General features: G+C 42.7%; 1 protein-coding gene across 1 annotated transcript; it reads left to right on the top strand.

Moving 5' to 3' along the window:
* Positions 1–7,843: 7,843 nt before the first annotated feature.
* On the top strand, positions 7,844–19,565 carry LOC120978483 (deoxyribonuclease-1-like). Its single transcript, XM_040406636.1, has 8 exons — positions 7,844–8,001; positions 9,088–9,176; positions 9,596–9,685; positions 11,437–11,549; positions 13,854–13,966; positions 15,403–15,560; positions 18,134–18,227; positions 19,178–19,565. Exons 1-8 carry the CDS (start codon positions 7,879–7,881, stop codon positions 19,253–19,255), a joined length of 858 nt encoding a protein of 285 aa, XP_040262570.1. The 5' UTR covers positions 7,844–7,878; the 3' UTR covers positions 19,256–19,565.
* Positions 19,566–19,853: the final 288 nt, after the last annotated feature.

Below are 19,853 nucleotides of genomic sequence, written 5' to 3'. Positions count from 1 at the left end.
CTGTGAGCGCGCGCGCCTGTGTGCGCGCGTTCACAGGAAATCTCGCGTCTCGCGAGATGACGCACGGATGCGTCCAGGAGGAATGAATCAACCACCTTCCGGACGCATCCGTGCGTTAGGCGGTCGGGAGGTGGTTAAAGGGCAAGTCCAGACAAAGCAAAACTTCTCCAACTTGCTTAGGGTCACATTTCTGTTCATAGGAGGCAGTATTATAGCAGTTATATTCTTGTACATAGTAGCAGTATTATAGTAGTTATATTCTTGTACATAGGAGCAGTATTATAGTAGTTATATTCTTGTACATAGGAGCAGTATTATAGTAGTTATATTCTTGTACATAGGCGGCAGTATTATAGTAGTTATATTCCTGTACATAGGAGCAGTATTATAGTAGTTATATTCCTGTACATAGGAGGCAGTATTATAGTAGTTATATTCTTATACATAGGAGGCAGTATTATAGTAGTTATATTCTTGTACATAGGAGGCAGTATTATAGTAGTTATATCCTTGTACATAGGAGGCAGTATTATAGTAGTTATATTCTTGTACATAGGAGCAGTATTATAGTAGTTATATTCTTATACATAGGGTCAGTATTATAGTAGTTATATTCTTGTACATAGGAGCAGTATTATAGTAGTTATATTCTTGTACACAGGAGTCAGTATTATAGTAGTTATATTCTTGTACATAGGAGCAGTATTATAGTAGTTATATTCTTGTATATATGAGCAGTATTATAGTAGTTATATTCTTGTACATAGGAGGCAGTATTATAGTAGTTATATTCCTGTACATAGGAGCAGTATTATAGTAGTTATATTCTTGTACATAGGAGCAGTATTATAGTAGTTATATTCTTGTACATAGGAGCAGTATTATAGTAGTTATATTCTTGTACATAGGAGCAGTATTATAGTAGTTATATTCTTGTACACAGGAGTCAGTATTATAGTAGTTATATTCTTGTACATAGGAGCAGTATTATAGTAGTTATATTCCTGTACATAGGAGCAGTATTATAGTAGTTATATTCTTGTACATAGGAGCAGTATTATAGTAGTTATATTCCTGTACATAGGAGCAGTATTATAGTAGTTATATTCTTGTACATAGGAGGCAGTATTATAGTAGTTATATTCTTGTACATAGGAGCAGTATTATAGTAGTTATATTCTTGTACATAGGAGCAGTATTATAGTAGTTATATTCTTGTACATAGGAGGCAGTATTATAGTAGTTATATTCTTGTACATAGGAGGCAGTATTATAGTAGTTATATTCTTGTACATAGGGGCAGTATTATAGTAGTTATATTCTTATAGATAGGAGGCAGTATTATAGTAGTTATATTCTTGTACATAGGAGCAGTATTATAGTAGTTATATTCTTGTACATAGGAGGCAGTATTATAGTAGTTATATTCTTGTACATAGGGGCAGTATTATAGTAGTTATATTCTTATAGATAGGAGGCAGTATTATAGTAGTTATATTCTTGTACATAGGAGCAGTATTATAGTAGTTATATTCTTGTACATAGGAGGCAGTATTATAGTAGTTATATTCTTGTACATAGGAGGCAGTATTATAGTAGTTATATCCTTGTACATAGGAGGCAGTATTATAGTAGTTATATTCTTGTACATAGGAGCAGTGTTATAGTAGTTATATTCTTGTACATAGGAGCAGTATTATAATAGTTATATTCTTGTACATAGGAGGCAGTATTATAGTAGTTATATTCTTGTACATAGGAGCAGTGTTATAGTAGTATCCAGCATCTTCTACTTAGTTTGTCAGGATAATGGCCAAACCAACTTGAAATGTAACAACTACTTTTAGGATACCTTTTTTAAATAGAAAAACCCCCCAAAAAAAACACAGGACATCCAGTTTAAGATGAGGAACAGTGGAATGAGACTCTCTGATCGTTATCAAGTCTTGACAAAACACACCCACTGCAATTAGAGGTTTCGTGCTACCAGGCGAAATTCCATTGATATAGACAGTTTATTGTGTTTTTTAGAGCGGGGCAGTGTATATTGTAAGGACATACCTTCTGTGCTGTAGTAAAGTTAAAAACCGGTTCTCCCTGTTTGCTCGATAAAAAGCGAGAACTATCCGAGGGATCCTCCATTCTGTAGGTTGCTCTTTCTGCCTTCGAGTCTTACAGAGCCGTCCAGACACAACAGTAAGTCCTGACTCTGAATTATTCAATTGGATTAATGCAAACTAGCTCTCTATACAGATAGACATGGATTTATTAATTCACTAAATTGCTGCATATACTCGACCTGTAGTCTATGGACAACCCATGTATGTTTATTTATATGGATATTTTTATTATTTTTGTTATTATTATTATTATTTTATTCCTAAAATATATTTAATGCCTCAGTATCTGTGGTCTTAGTACCAGTGCCGTTCAGAGTCCACTGCTTTTTCTAATTCAGCATAGCATTCACTGGAGAGTGCTATTATATACAGTTTGTAGAAATAGTCCAATTGACTATTAAAATTATTAAGAAATGATTCAATACTTTCACAAACAGGACATTAATTTACTAGAAACTGTGCTTTATTATTTGTCTCTGTTGTAATGACTTTGGGTCTGTGATTGGGATGGGGGTCATCATTTGCTTCAATGTGTGCCCTGCTGGATTCCAAGGGAGATCATGTATAGAAATAGTGCCCCCTATAGTTGAATCCCCAATATCTGCACTGTATTAGAAAGTTGGAGACAAACTGGGCCTATAAATATAGATAGATATTTATATAAATATATATTTATATATTCATAAAATATGACACTCGCTGACCTGTTCCATGTGCGCTTGGCAGCTGAAGACATCTGTGTTGGTCCCATGTTCACATGTGCCCGCATTGCTGAGAAAAATGATGTTTTAGTACATGAGCCTCTAGGAGCAATCGGGGCGTTGCCGACACACCAAGAGGCAGTGAAAACATCACCATGGCCGGACCTGTCAATCAAAGTGCACGGAGCGCGGCAGTTGCAGAGAGAGCAGAGCCTCTAAGTGTAATGGTAACGCCTCCGTTGCTCCTAGAGGCTCATTTGCATATAGTAAAACATCATTTTTCTCAGCAATGCGGGCACATATGAACATGGGACCAACACAGATGCCTTCAGCTGCCAAGCACACATGTAACAGGTCAGCCAGTGTCATAGGTACAAAACTGCTGACAGATGCCCTTTAAAGTATTCCTTAATCTGTGCATCTTCTATTCCTTGATCAGATATTTCTTCTTGAAGGGATTTTATCTTTTTATACAACAGTTTTACTATTTTTTTTTTATATACTTCGTGTTTCAGTTCTTTTCTGTTTTCAAGATATTTGTTTGCTGTCAGTGAATGAGAACATGCTGTCCATAGCTGGTCCTGCAGAGAAGTGGATACACTTGTATCCAGTCTAGACAATGCTAAACAGTCAGAACTCAAGATCGATACATTGTAGAAAACTGTGCAGCTGTTGCTGATGTAAATGGCTCATAAAGTATTGTCTAGACTGGATACAATTGTAGCAAATCCTCAGCTCTATGAGCAGGACTGGGTCTATGTGGGTTTACTGCTTCTGAATGGAAAAAAAAAAAGTATCTTGGAAATGGATAGAAATTGAAAGATAATGTTTATTTGGAAGCTGTAGACTGGAAATAACCCAATGATTTCTATGGGAGCAGGTAGTGGGCATGCTCTGTACTGAGATCATTGTGCAAGGAGGGAGTAGATAAGATGTGACCATCACCTATCATGCATGGGGTTTCCTGGATTATCTGTGTTATTGAAATCCTGCCTGTGATGGTAATGAGATAACTGCTGAGGTGTCAGCCTATTATCAGGCTCTGTGGCCAGAGTGAAAACTGCAAGATTTCAGAATTTTTCAAAAATATATAAAAAATCACCAAAAAAAAGGTTATCATAGGGTGTCCTGCTGCTGGAACCCTCAGCGGTCATCTGGATCGGATGCGGACCCATTCACTTCAATGGGGCTGCAAAAGATGCAGATAGAACACTGTATGCTGTCCACATCCGTATGTTCGTTCTGCGGCCCCACAAATAAATAGAACATGTCCTATTCTTGACTATTTTGCAGACAAGGATAGGACAGTTCCACAGAAGGCAGGACGTTCCTTTCCGCAAAAAGCGAAACATACACTGCCAGTGTCCATGTTTTGTGGATCCTCAAAAACGTCCATAGCCACGTGCATGAGCCCTAATGCACAGAGGTTCTAGGTCCTTTAAGGCTCATGCACACAAACGTATTTTCTTACTGTGTCCATTCCGTTTTTTTTGTGGACCGTATGTGGAACCATTAATTTTAATGGGTCCGCAAAAAAAATGGAAGTTACTCCGTGTGTATTCTGTCTCCGTATTTCCATTCCGCAAATAAATAGAACATGTCCTATTATTGTCCGCATTATAGACAAGGATAGGACTGTTCTATTAGGGGCCGCCTGTTCTGTTCCAGAAAATACGAAATGCACACGGACGTCATCTGTATGTTTTGCAGATCCTTTTTTTGCAGACCGCAAAATACATACGGTTGTGTGTATGAGCCCTTAGAGAGAGATGCTCTTCCTTTTTAAAGTGTTTTTTTTTTTATATATATATATTCTTTCTGCTAAGAAATCATTATTTTAGTTAAGAGCCTGTAATATGACGCTGTGGTATCTTGGGACGTCTTGAATGCTTTGTCATTTTACATAATAGCTCCATTGATTCTGATCTAAGGTAGACAATTCTTTGAATTCTATAAGCTGAAATTACTTTTTGTGCAAAAAAGGATAAAGAAAAAAGAAAGCAAGAAGTAAAATGGACAAGAATCCATCATGATAGGAAAATGTGGCAAAAAGACTAAAAAAGAGCATATCTTCAAATGAGTTATGCCTTAAAGCCTAACTGCATAACTGCACCCCAAATCTGGCAATTCAAGTTGGGCCACGGTAATGAGATGAGAAAAAATTGTTCCTTTTTTTTTTTAAATAGCGCCACTCTTGCAAATTAGACTCATTATAATCTATAAATGTAAAGTTTGAATGTTCCCAAGCAGTCTTTTGTGATCTCTTGGGGACCCAAGCATCTCTTATGTAGCAATGATGATCAGTGGAATGTTACAGGAGGTCAGAGCCCACCGATCAGTCATTGATCGCCTAAGGCTCGGTTATCCATGTTATTTTCTGGAACACCTGAAAAACTAACCTTCTGGTCTTTACAGGGTTAACATGTGCATCCGGTGATTGGGGGGGTGAGCAGAGAATTTAATATTTTCTTCCCAGAGTTGTGTGCAACTACAAGATTAGAAAGATGACGCTTTCTTTGAAAACAGCGCCACATCTGACTGTGGGTCGTATCTGGTACTGCTCTTCGTTGAAGTTAATGGGTCTGAGCTGAAATACCACATACCACCCGTGGACAATAACTTCATTTCCCGAACTCGGGTTCGGTTCCAAGTGGTAACTTGGAACCGAACCCAAGTCCGGAAAATGTTTTTTTACAGTACAAATTAATTTATGAAGTTATTGTGCGAAGTCTCGCGAGACTTCGCGAAGCAATAACTTCGGCTCATCGGAGCCAATACATTCTAATACTGTACGGAGCTCCTGTGTACGGAGTTTGATGCAAATCGACTTTGGAAGTTTCATCCTAAATCGATTCGCTCATCCCTAGTTTTTAGGCACAATTTTGTATTTGAAAAGACCCTTACGTACCCCTACAGTCGAAACCCTTTAAAAAGTGACCCCATTTTGGAAACGACACCGCTTAAAGAATATATTAAGGGGGTACCTAGCACTTTGACCCTTAGCTTTTTATGGAATTTGGAAACATTTGGCTGTGCAAATGAAAAGTTTCAATAAAATGTTGCTTTAGTCCCAAATTTTTTATTTACACAAGGGGTAATAGGAGAAAAAACATCCCATAATTTGTTACACGTTTTCTCCTGAATACGGCAACACCCCATATGTGGTGCTAAACTGCTTTGGGGGCACATGGCAGGATTCAGAAGGGAAGGAGTGTCATATGGCTTTTGCAGAGCAGATTTTGATGGATTGGTTTACGGGTGCCATTGGTTTTTATTTTTTAAGTGATTTGGGGACTAATTTATTGCGGGATGAGGTAACGTTTTCAGTGGTACCATTTTGGGGTACATAAGACTTTTTGATTGCTTGGTATTACACTTTTTGTGAGGCAAGGTGAAAAAAAAAAGCTATTTTGGCAGTTTTTTTTTACAGCATTCACCTGAAGGGCCATCTCATGTGATATTTTTATAGAGCAGGTTGTTACGGACGCGGAGATACCCAATTTGTCTATTATTTTTAATTTTGTTAAGCTTTACACAGTGAAAGCCTTTTTGGACAAAATAAAATCTTGTTTTTGAGTTGCCATTTTCTGAGAGTCATATATTCTTTTTATTTTTTGGGTGATTGTCTTAGGTAGGATCTCATTTCTTGCAGGATGAGATGACAATTTGATTGGTACCATTTTGGGATAAATACGCCTATTTGATCGCTTGGTATTACACTTTTTGTGAGGCAAAGTGACCAGAAAATGGCTGTTTTCACACTCTTAATTTTTTTTTATGGCATTCATCTGGCGGGGTGGGTCATGTGATATTTTTATAGAGCCATTTGAAACGGACGCGGCGATACCTAATATGTCTACTTTTCTCTTTTTCCCTAGTTAAAAAAAAATAATATTAACTTTATTTTGGGAAAAGGACGCTTTTTTTTTACTTGAAACTTTTATTTATTTTTGTAAAACTAAATTTTTTTTACATCTTTTTTAACTTTCTTTTTTTCTCCCACTCTGGGACTTCAACTTTTGGGGGTCTGATCCCCTTTACAATGCATTACAATACATCTGTATTGTAAAGCATTGGCTGTGAGTGTATTACTCAATGTAATACACTTACAGCTTCCTGCCTGTGAGATCCAGGGGGCTGAATCTCCCAGGTTCACACAGATGGCAGCCACGATGCCTAAGGAAGGCATCGGGCTACCGTCCAAGCCATCGGGTCCCCCTCACAGCAGCGCGGGGACCCTACGGACAGACGGGACCGGTCAGGATACTGCACGTGTCGCGAGAGTTAATGCACGGCATCTGTGTTTTCACCAATGCCGGAGCATACAGCAGGGGTCCGACTATCAGTGACTGCCAGCCCCCTGCAGCTCATCGGTCGGGCGCAGCTACTGCACCCGCCCTCTCAGCGCGCCGTAGCTATACGGCGCTGGGCTTTCTGACCCAGTTCCCAGCGCCGTACATATACGGCGCTGGTATCCTATGGGTTAAAGGGGTATTATGCTTATATGGTGTTATCTCCTGTCCACAGAATAGGGGATTACTATTAGGGCTCGTGCACACGACACGGTCCGCAAAACACGGATCTGCAAAAAATGCATCCGTGTGTATTCCGTATTTTGCAGAATGGAACAGCTGGCCCCTAATAGAACAGTCCAATCCTTGTCCGTAATGTGGACAATAATAGGACATGTTCTATTTTTTTGCAGAACGGACATATGGAAACTGAATGCAAACGGAGCATTTCCTTTTTTTTTGTGGCCCTATTGGAGTGCATGGTTCCGCATACGGGACAAAAAAAAAAATGGACACGGAAACAAAATCTGTTTGTGTGCATGAGCCTTTAGATCAGAGAAATGAACGGCGCATCCATTCGGGCTTGCTCGCAGCCACTCCATTCATGGGAGTTCTGGAAGTGGGCGAGTACTGCGCTCGGCTATCTCCATAACTGCCTGACCGGCCGCCCCTGTAAGCTTGTGTTCAGTAGTTTCCAGCACGGAAGGAAGTGGAAGACGTGTCAGCTGAGACTGTGGTTTCCACCACTTCTTCTGTTGTAAGAAAATGTCTTGTTTTCGTTTCTTTCCGAGCAGACGGAAAAAAGCAATGAAGATTGCAGCGTTCAATGTCCGCAGGTTTGGTCTCAAGAAATGCACCGACAGCAAAGTGTTCCCAATCATTACCAAGGTAGGTGCAGACCGTGACAGCTCCTGAGGTAGGTTAAAACGAAGCACTGGCCACGGAAAACATTTCTCAGGCCTCATGCACATGGCCGTTGTGGGTCCGCTCCCATTCAAATTCCTTGGGGTTCCGATCTGTGCTTCCGTTCAGCATCTCCGTGATTGCGGACCCATTCAAGTGAATGGGTCCGCATCCGTTATGCGGAGTGCACACGGGAAGGAGCCTGTGTATTGCGGACCCGCCGTATGCGGGCCGCAATACGGCCACGGGCACACAACGGCCGTGTGCATGAGGCCTCACTCTGGAGGACCCAGCACATTCATGTTCCATTGATTTCACTAGGAGCTGTGCAATGCTTTAACTCCCCTGTGGGGGCAGTGCAGGATTACTGAACACTTGCTGCCAAGTTTCCAAGCAGGTTACAGCTAATCATTGGGGATATACCCTGATTGTACCTTACCCCGTGGTCCCCACATAACCCAAAGTATTTTGTGATTTATTATAATGTGTCGCTTAAAATAAGATGATTGATTAAATGTTTATGTCCTTTTAATATTAGATAATTGAGGGCACAGAGATTCATTACTTACTTACCAATAATACAGATGGTGCATTCGGGACAAGTAGGTCCTGCCCCCATGAACGCCCCCCAAACCATGCAAGGAAGCCCATTTATGGGCGAGGCTTACATAAGCCCCACCCATTTTCTGGTCTGGGACAGTCCCTGCAAATTTGGGACTGTTGTGATTGCAACCCCATATGTGCAGCTAAGGCCTCATGCACACGACCGTTGTTTGGGTCCACATTTTCTGCAGCTCGGATACGGACCCATTCGTTTCAATGGGGCCGCGAAAGATGCGGAAAGCACACCGTGTGTTGTCCACATCCGTTACTCAGTTCCGTGGCCCAGTAAAAAAAAATTGAACATGTCCTACTCTTGTCCGTTTATCGGCCAGTTCCGATCTGCAAATTGCGGAACCCACACGTCCGGCATCCATGTTTTGTGGATCCCCAATTTGCAGACCGCAAAACGCGGCACGGTCGCATGCATGTAGCCTAACTTGTACCTTCATCTGTTCCCCTCTCTTCCAGATTGTGTCGCGGTATGACATCATCGTCCTCATTGAAGTCTTTGATGCAAAGGAGAAAGCAGCCAAAAAACTCGTGGAGCAGTTAAATAGGTGACAAACGCTATAATATATCCACACTCACAGACATTCGAGCCCGCCGAGTCCGTTAAATGGAGGTGTGAACCTACCCCTGGCAAATCTCCCGGGCACAGGACGGAGGGTTGCTTTCTCCTGGAAGTGCTGCAAATGCATGTGACCCCGGGATTGTGCATCATTAGGGGGCAGGGCCCAGTACAAAGGGGAGGTACATGGGGGAGGGCGTTGCACACAAAATGGGTGGGGCTCTGTAAAAGGGGCGTGTCTGTGCCCCAAAAATTTCTGGCACTGAACATTCTCTTGCAGATGGTATAATGGCCATCTCAGCCTCCACCATGCACCGCCCTCTGAAAACAAGAGACCAGCAGCTTTAGATGTGAACGGAGAAGACAATACCTTGTAACTTAATCCTTTCTGTCCCTTCCATTGTTTAGCACATGTGAGGACCGCGCCTCTTATAAATATATAATAAGCAAACCCCTGGGAAGAAACGACTACAAGGAGCAATACCTCTTCATCTTCAGGTAATATACATCACTACTGCAGCAGCCACCAGAACTTCATGATATCCAGGTATTCTATGGGTTGTATGAAATTTGACAGACAGCTCCACCCAGGGGTGTAGCTGAAGGCTCATGGGCCCTAAAGCAAGAGTTCAGCTTGGGCCCCCTCCTTCCCTCAGTGCTTTGTGGCCAGGGGCAGGGATGCACCTAGTCTTTCTGCTGTCTAAGGCAAAATCTGAAACAACACCTCCCCCAATGCCAAATTTCCAACCTAACCCCTTCCCTCCAGCCCTACTGTTAAAGACATACTTGGAAAACATTACATACAGAGCCACATACCTCTTACATGCAGTGATGTCTCCTCTGATGTAAATGTTCTCTTTCCTCATCTTCTCCACGCGGACCAGACCGCCATGATGACCTCTTTTAGCTATCTCTTGCAGAGTTTGACACAGACATCTTAGTTTCCTACTTTTCCATCATCCTACCTCCCCCAATACTATATATATTTATACTGCAGAAACAGCCCCCCTGAAAACACTGGTACCGCACAGATAGTGCCTCCTTTAATAAGTCCCTGACACTACTGGTGTGACCATAATGTCCCCCAAAAATAATTGTGCTAAACCGATATTGTGCCAGGGTGCCCCCAACAGTAATAGTGTTCCCCAAAATCTAACCAATAGAAATAATTATATCCCAGAGTGCATAGTGTTAACAGTGTCCTCAATAGTAATAATGCCCCCATAGTGCCCATACTAGTAATAATGTTCCCCATAGAGCTACAGTAGTAATAATTCTCCTTATTATGTGGGCCAGTAGAAAAATGCCCCCTAATGTGCACTAGTACAAAAATACCCCTTATATTTGTGTGCCAGTAAAAAATGACCCCCTTATAATGTGCTCCAGTGCAAAAAATACCCCTTTACAATGTGTGCCACTACAATAAAATACCCCATTAGAAAGTACAAAAATGCTCCCATATACTGTGCACTAGTACAAAAAAATACCCCTTTACAATATGAGCCACTACAATAAAATACCCCATTAGAAAGTACAAAAAATACCCCGTCACAATGTGCACCAGTACAAAAAATACTCCCTTATAATGCGTGCCAGTACAAAAAATGTCCCCTCTTAGTGCCCCCAATAGAGCCAATGTTCCCATAGTGCCCCCCATAATGTGTGCCAGTACAAGAACATGCCCCTATTTAGTGCCCCCAGTAGATGCCCCCATGGTGCTTCTTCCTCCCATGGTGGCCCAACAGCCAAATAAACAACTCAAATACTTACCTCCATGCGGCTGTCAGCGATGTGGTGGAGGCCTTTTCCGGCCCCTTTCCCGCTCTGTACGCTGCCCGGCTTAGGTGGTGCGATGATGATTATGTCATCTAGGCACTAGGCCTGAAGCCTGTCAGGGGGAACGGCAAGGAGACATCTCTCCCGTGTCCTTACGCAGCGTCTAACTGTATCGCTGTCCTGCGGGCGGTAATACATAATTGGGGGTGCGTCACTGGCAAGGGGAGCCCTGTGGCTTAGTTGCCCGGCCGCAATTGTGACCCCTTTAGCTCTGCCCCTGGCTCCACGGGGCCCGATGGGTTGTGTCTGGTATTGCAAATCAGCCGCTTTCAAGTAAATGGGATAAGCCGCAATACTGGACACAACCTACGGCAAGAGTGGCGCTGTTTCTGTGATTACAGGCAGAATGAAGACTGATATTCTTCTACAGTTTTGTCTGAGGCGTCTCAGTGTCATCTGTCTTTCCATTCCAGGGAGGACTTGGTGTCGGTGAAGGAGCAGTACCAGTATGAGGACATGCAGGTGGGAGACGAGGATTCCTTCGCACGAGAACCTTTCATCGTCAGATTTGAATCCAAAAAGACAGGTATGAAAAATAAGTCACCAAAAATGTGGGAAGTAAAAGGTCTGATGTAAGGTCTGGACTGGGGCCAGAAGACATGACAGCTAGATTCCTTTAAGGGACCATTCACACGTCCGTATGAATGGGTCCGCATCCATTCCGTAATTTTGCGTAACCGGTGAGGACCCATTCATTTCAATGGGGCCGCAAGATATACGGACAGCACACAGTGTGCTGTCCGCATCCGTAGTTCCATTTCACGGCCCCGCTAAAAAGATAGAGCATGCCCTATGCTTGTCCACGGACAAGAATAGGCATCTCTATCACAAGCCCGGCCATGTGTTTTCTGCAAAATGCGGAACGCACATGGCCAGTGTCCATGTTTTGCGGACGTGTGAATGGACCCTAAAAGGGGGTTTTCCAGGAGTGATGGCTGATCCTCAGCATAAGTTGTCAATATCTGATCGGTGGAGAGGCCATGGCAATCCGGTGAGTTTTGTTGCCAATTTCTAGGCCAGTGACATCATTACACATCAGTCACATGACCTAGACGCACTTTAGTCCCATTCAAGTGAATGAGCCTGGGCTGCAATACCAAACTGAGCCACTATAAAATGGACGGCGCTGTGCTTAGTAAACTGTGAGAAGGCTGCAGCACTCAGCAGAGTGTCGCGGCTTCTTCAGAAAGCTGATCATAGGGGTGTCGGGTGTAAGACCTCCACCGATCAGATATTATGATCTATCAATAAAGTCCATCAATATTAAAGGGCATCTGTCAGCAGTTTTGTCCCTATGACACCGGCTGACCTGTTACATGTGCGCTTGGCAGCTGAAGGCATCTGTGTTGGTCCCATGTTCATATGTGCCCGCATTGCTGAGAAAAATTATGTTTAATGATATGCAAATGAGCCTCTAGGAGCAACGGGGGCGTTACCATTACACCTAAAAGCTCAGGTCTCTCGATTCGCTCAGGTTGCTCCTGTCACTTCGATTGACAAAACCAGGCAGTGTAAGCATCATCACCCCTGGCCCTGTCAATGAAAGTGCAGAGGACACGGCCATTGCAGATAGAGCTGAGTTTCTAGGTGTAATGACAACGCCCCCGTTGCTCCTAAAGGCTCATTTCATATATTAAAACATCATCTTTCTCAGCACTGCGGGCACATAGGAACATGGGACCAACACAGATGCCTTCAGCTGCCAAGCGCACATGTAACAGGTCAGCCGGTGTCATAGGGACAAGTCTGCTGACAGATGGCCTTCTAAACTCTCGGAAAACCCCTTTAATTTGGAGTCAATGGGATTTGATAAATCATGGATTGTCAGATATTCTGGATTATCGCATGATTATATAGAAGGGTGAAGAAAAACATTAATAATAATTATCCTCCTGTAAGGGGCTCATGCCCTCATGTGTATCACCGATCTGTTTTGTATGGCTCCGTAATATGCCACCTATAGCCTGCTGTGGGGTGCACTGTAAGCAAGTCACTTTGTGCAAAAATTTTTGAATTTTCTCAAGCTCACAACACTTCTCAGCCCAACACATTTATTATAATTTACGGCAGAGTTGGTATAAATTACAGCTGAAATCTACGCCACTCCATAGCGCAGGCATAGCTTGGACAAAAAAAAAATATATATTTATAGATCTAATTATGTATTTTTAAATAAATAAATCATACATACCTTTCCGATCCCATTCTGATACTTCCTGGTCCCTCACGACACACAGGAAATGCTGCTCCACCAATCACTGACTGAGGCGGGTCATTGCTGTGGCCACTGATTGGCTGACTGGTCATTTCCTGTGTGTCGACAATTTCCTTGAAGCAGGGACCAGAAAACATCAGAGCGGGAGCAGCGGAGGATCAGTCACTTTTTTAAATTATTTTACATTGTACTGAGCATTTATTTTTATTTTTTTTATCCACCGGACACTCCTTAATATTACAGCAGGGCCCTTCTGTTCACCAGTTTCTTAGCTCGTTTCTCTCTGCTCAGTTTTCTGTCTTGTAAAATTCCACATTTTATCGCAGCTCTGTATTAGAAATATATGGTGGATTATCAGACTTTCTGGATTATCAGGTCTAAGTGATTTCACAAAATTAAACTGCAGTTAATCCCTTTTCTCCACTGGCACTTTTTCGCCATCCTTATCCATGAATGAACCTCGCAGGAGCAGGCTAGTTAGAAAAGGTCAAGACTAAAGAAGTAAGCACTTCTTCCACAAGCTCCGAGGACGTCTATTTTTTTGTCTTGTCAGAGAAAGGGTTAATCGAGGTTGACGAATGTCGCTATAATTTTACATATGTCTTCGCCTTACAGCTGTGAAAGATTTTGTCCTCATTCCGGTGCACACGACTCCCAAAGACTCCGTCCAGGAGATTGACGAGCTGTATGACGTCTACCTCGCGGTTAAAGAAAAGTGGGAGACTCAGGTAATGTACAAACAAGTCCGGAGCCATCAATTTACCAGCAAAGCTTACAATCAAAGACCTTCAGGACAGGCAAAATACACAATTTAAAGGCGTTTCCAACCATAGTGTAAAATCAGCCCTATATTAGCACATCAGACTTTGGATTCGTAGCCAAAATTTGGTGATTATACTTTGTTTCCTTCCAGAGATATTGGCATTTTTTTCTTTTCAGACCAGGCAGCCATTTTGTACAAGTTACAACAGGAAGTGCTGAGAAAATGGTTGTCACTTTGAAATGAGTTTCTCAAAAAATGGTGGTAAAACAGTTACGTTGTTTCTAACTAAATGTCCACTTTTAGAGAAGGTAATTGAATGGTGAAAAATAAAATGGCTGAACTTCCTGTAGTCACAAGATGGCTGCCTCCATAAAACAAAAAATATCACTGATATCTCTGTATGTAAATGAAACAGAATGACCAAACTTTGGCTGCTGCTCGGTCTTCTTATTTACTAATGTAAGGTTCATTTTATATCCTGGGTGAAAAAATCTCTTTAAGGCCAGGTCAAGGCTACCTGGTGGAAGTATGGTATGGTCAGGGGCGTAGCTAAAAGGGAAGCGACTGATTTGGGGCCCGAAATCAAAAGGGGCCCACCCAGGAGAAGGAATAAAAGGTTTTATTGTCAGGGTCGCCTCAATAGTATTACAAACTGACATGTACAGAGAAACTGTAGGAAACGGACGGAGCGGCTGCCGGGCCTGGTCTGAGAGAGAGATTTTGACTAGCCACAGGAGGAGAGGGTTGCAAAGAAGTTGTTTAAAAAGGGAGGGTTTTAAAAAAAAAATTCTGTGGGCCCCATTTATTTTTAGTTACGTCACTGGGTATGGTCATGGGCTCATTGCTTATTGGGGCCATTATGAATGTTGCATCTTCTGACATGTTCACCTTATAACTATTGGGTCTACTAGAATATGAGACCGTAGATCTCGTCAGGAAATGAACATTGCTGCTGCCCTTTACCCAACAGTCCTGATGTTGCTGTCAGTTTGCATTAAGCAAAGTAGTCTGCGTTTTAAAGGGGTCATGCCATGAATGTCTAGTAGATGAGGTCCAAATTCTGGGAACCTTATTACACTGAGCTAATAAGCAGTCTCCGTCTCTGCACCCTCTCACGGCATGCTGTGTCATAGACATAGAAAGAATCTGCAGCTGCATCCCCCACCTTTCTGTCTTCCATGCATTGTATTAATACAAAAAACATTTTCTGGTGTCTGCAGGGGTTTCTGATCATTTTCAGAGAAGCCTGAGGAAAAGAAACAGGAACTGGAGACTTCTGGAAGATGTCATTTCCTCTGATAGAATATATTACAAAGTTTCATGCAGTCACATGTTCTGATTTATGCAAATAAATGCTAGGCACCGTTGAATTTTTCTTACAGTATGCCATTTTACCTACAGAATATTATCCTCCTTGGCGATTTCAATGCAGATGGGTCCTACGTCTCTGGAAAAAAAATGAAGACGATCCGATTGAGGACTGATAAATGTTTCCATTGGTTAATTGCTGATGACAAAGACACCACAGCCACCAATACGACCGACTGCTCGTATGACCGGTAAGTGTCCCTCTACCAGTTCAAGTGGAAGCTGTATCTCCGAGAGTTCCATACAGTTTGAATGGACCACTGCTCCATTCAAAATGAGGATCCCCGCTCCATTCAAAATGAGGACCCCCGTTCTTGTGATCGGATCCCCACGATTATAAACCTATCACCTATCCACAGTATCAGCCTTGGGCCAGGACCAGGGTAATTTGGTCTTTTGGACCAGGCATGGTTTAGCTGTTTTTGGGACGTGTTGGGATAGCGACATGATTTTTACAGAGCTTTTTTTATCTTTTACTATCATTTTTATACTGTATGTTTTACAAATTTTTAGGCTTATAGTTTGAAAAAAATCGTAAAAAAATGTTTTTAAAATATTTTAGCTGGTTTTTTTTGTAATACAATAAGAACTGATTATTTTGCATTGAGACATTTTTTTTATAGTCAATGGTCAGAAAATACCAGTCACATGACCACTGGGACCAAAAGGATTCATTCAGTAATGTGTATGCAAGAGCGATGAAACTGGCTTGAGTCTTCGCTGTAGGGTCCCCGGCTGTCCTTTATAGCGGAGAACCGAACCTTCGGCAGTCCGATCGTTCTGGCAGCTGGCTAAAGCCTACACCAGGGATGCTCAACCTCCGGCTGTTGCAAAACTACAACTCCCAGCATGCCCTAATAGCTGTAGGCTGTCCAGGCATGCTGGGAGTTGTAGTTTTGTAACAGCTGAAGGTCCACAGGTAGGCATCTCTGGCCTATGCCATATATATACAGGTCCTTCTAAAAAAATGAGCATATTGTGATAAAGTTCATTATTTTCTGTAATGTACTGATAAACATTAGACTTTCATATATTTTAGATTCATTACACACAACTGAAGTAGTTCAAGCCTTTTCTTGTTTTAATATTGATGATTTTGGCATACAGCTCATGAAAACCCAAAATTCCTATCTCAAAAAATTAGCATATTTCATCCGACCAATAAAAGAAAAGTGTTTTCAATACAAAAAAAGTCAACCTTCAAATAATGAAGTTCAGTTCTGCACTCAATACTTGGTTGGGAATCCTTTTGCAGAAATGACTGCTTCAATGCGGCAATGCGGCATGGAGGCGATCAGCCTGTGGCACTGCTGAGGTGTTATGGAGGCCCAGGATGCTTCGATAGCGGCCTTAAGCTCATCCAGAGTGTTGGGTCTTGCGTCTCTCAACTTTCTCTTCCCAATATCCCACAGATTCTCTATGGGGTTCAGGTCAGGAGAGTTGGCAGGCCAATTGAGCACAGTAATACCATGGTCAGTAAACCATTTACCAGTGGTTTTGGCACTGTGAGCAGGTGCCAGGTCGTGCTGAAAAATGAAATCTTCATCTCCATAAAGCTTTTCAGCAGATGGAAGCATGAAGTGCTCCAAAATCTCCTGATAGCTAGCTGCATTGACCCTGCCCTTGATAAAACACAGTGGACCAACACCAGCAGCTGACATGGCACCCCAGACCATCACTGACTGTGGGTACTTGACACTGGACTTCAGGCATTTTGGCATTTCCCTCTCCCCAGTCTTCCTCCAGACTCTGGCACCTTGATTTCCGAATGACATGCAAAACTTGCTTTCATCCGAAAAAAAGTACTTTGGACCACTGAGCAACAGTCCAGTGCTGCTTCTCTGTAGCCCAGGTCAGGCGCTTCTGCCGCTGTTTCTGGTTCAAAAGTGGCTTGACCTGGGGAATGCGGCACCTGTAGCCCATTTCCTGCACACGCCTGTACACGGTGGCTCTGGATGTTTCTACTCCAGACTCAGTCCACTGCTTCCGCAGGTCCCCCAAGGTCTGGAATCGGTCCTTCTCCACAATCTTCCTCAGGGTCCGGTCACCTCTTCTCGTTGTGCAGCGTTTTCTGCCACACTTTTTCCTTCCCACAGACTTCCCACTGAGGTGCCTTGATACAGCACTCTGGGAACAGCCTATTCGTTCAGAAATTTCTTTCTGTGTCTTACCCTCTTGCTTGAGGGTGTCAATGATGGCCTTCTGGACAGCAGTCAGGTCGGCAGTCTTACCCATGATTGCAGTTTTGAGTAATGAACCAGGCTGGGAGTTTTTAAAAGCCTCAGGAATCTTTTGCAGTTGTTTAGAGTTAATTAGTTGATTCAGATGATTAGGTTAATAGCTCGTTTAGAGAACCTTTTCATGATATGCTAATTTTTTGAGATAGGAATTTTGGGTTTTCATGAGCTGTATGCCAAAATCATCAATATTAAAACAAGAAAAGGCTTCAACTACTTCAGTTGTGTGTAATGAATCTAAAATATATGAAAGTCTAATGTTTATCAGTACATTACAGAAAATAATGAACTTTATCACAATATGCTAATTTTTTGAGAAGGACCTGTATATATGCTATGGCGCGAGCTTTAGGTTGCTGGACCTCTGGGCAGTCTGGAACCGGTGATGCAGACTCTGAGCTACCCCCTCCCCATAAATGATGTCTGTTGGTAATATAATTTGGAAACAGATTGTAACAAAGAGAAAATTTAAATTAAAAGAGAAAAGTTTAATTTCTTATATTATTTTTTTATTCTTTCGTCTTCAGGATAGTCGTACATGATGATCTGATCCAACATGTCGTCCCCGACTCAGCCAAGCCCTTCAACTTCCAGCAAGAATACAAACTGACCGATGAGGAGGTGAGCTTTCCAGGAGGAATAGCATAAGGCCTTTTGCACATGACCGTATCCACTTTCTCTCGGATCACGAACGCAGTCCGTGTGCATCCCGCAATTTTTGCAGGATCCACTGTAAAAATGCCTATTCTTGTCCGCAAAATGGACAAGAATAGAAGAGGTTCTATAATTTTGCCGCCCGGCCGCAGATCAGAACAAAAATATGGTCGTGTGCATGAGGCCCAACGCAGAGGTCTAATAAACGATATTCTACAATTATTTCATTGAGAATAAAAGTATTTACTACAACGGCTCCATATTAAAGGGGTATTCCAACCTGGAGCATTTATCAGCTACCCACTTGTCCAGTGCCATCCACTATGAATGGAGCTGCAGGGAGCGAGGTCAACCCGCCGCTACTTTCAAACTCTTCCTAGCGTCAGTTCTGTATTTCGACGATCAGTGGGCATCGTTCAGCATTTATTATCTAGTGGATAGATGATAAATGCTATTGAGCTGGAATATCCCTTTAAAGAGGACCTGTCACCTCTCCCGACATGTCTGCCTTGCATTTCCCATGAGATAAGAATTCTGGAGCATCATTTCCTATAAACAGATGTACCGTCCATCTATTATTCCTACTAGAAGTTTATCAATGAATTGTCAGCTGGAGCGGGGGGGGGGGGGGGGGGGGGGGGGGGGAGGGGTCCCTGCAGAGTCTTCAACTGGCAGCATTGATTAGACAGGGTTTCATTCCAACTGGTATAACCCAGTACATAATTCTAGCAGGAATAATAGAGGAATGGCACAGAGTCAGAAGAATAGATGTTCCAGAATGGTCATTTCCTGTGGAATCCAATTATTTACTAAACCAGACATGGCAGAAGAGTCGTCAGTGTATTTTATGGTATGGGAGGGTGCAGGGGAAGCAATGATGGTGATCCGGGTGTGGATAACCTTACATCTGTTTGCAGGCGCTGGCCGTAAGCGATCACTACCCGGTGGAAGTGGAGATGAAACCAGCAAAAGGAAAAGCTGCCAAGAAGAAGTGACCGATGTCAGATGTCACCACATTTCCCATAGCCATCCTCCGGCCAGGTCATTGATATCAGATTGCTGGTGGTCCGACTCCCAAAAATCAGCTTTTAGAAGGGGGCCTCTTCATTGTAAACCAATCACAGCGCCGCCCATTGGATAGAGGCTGTGCTTGGTATTGCAGTGCAGTCCTATTCACTTGAAGATGCACAAAGACCGTGTGACTGATGAACGCGACGTCACTGGTTGAGGAAGACTCTGTGGTTCTTTCCGACAGCTGAACTGTGAGAGTGCCGTGAGTCGGAACCCCTCTGATCAGATACTGATGACCTATTATAGCACCCTATGAAGTTCAGCAGAACCGCAGGGGTCTGAAGCATGTGGCCACATTAGAGCCATATGAAACTGGCCCAAATTTATGGTGCAAAACACAAATTATTAAATCAATGCAACCTGTACAACCCTGCATGCAAGCGACAGAGCAGCAGAAGAGAACCCAGAAGATGGAAGCAATTAAAGGGGTTGGCCCATCTGGGACAATGATGGCAGATCACTATGCAATGTCAGATAGGTGCAGGTCCCACCTCTAGGACCCTTTTCCTACCTTAAGAACGG

Source organism: Bufo bufo, chromosome 9 (assembly GCF_905171765.1).
Source record: "Bufo bufo chromosome 9, aBufBuf1.1, whole genome shotgun sequence".
Lineage (NCBI taxonomy): Eukaryota > Metazoa > Chordata > Amphibia > Anura > Bufonidae > Bufo > Bufo bufo.
The sequence above is the reverse complement of the archived record's forward strand: the minus strand, read 5'-3'. Positions and strand labels throughout refer to the sequence as shown.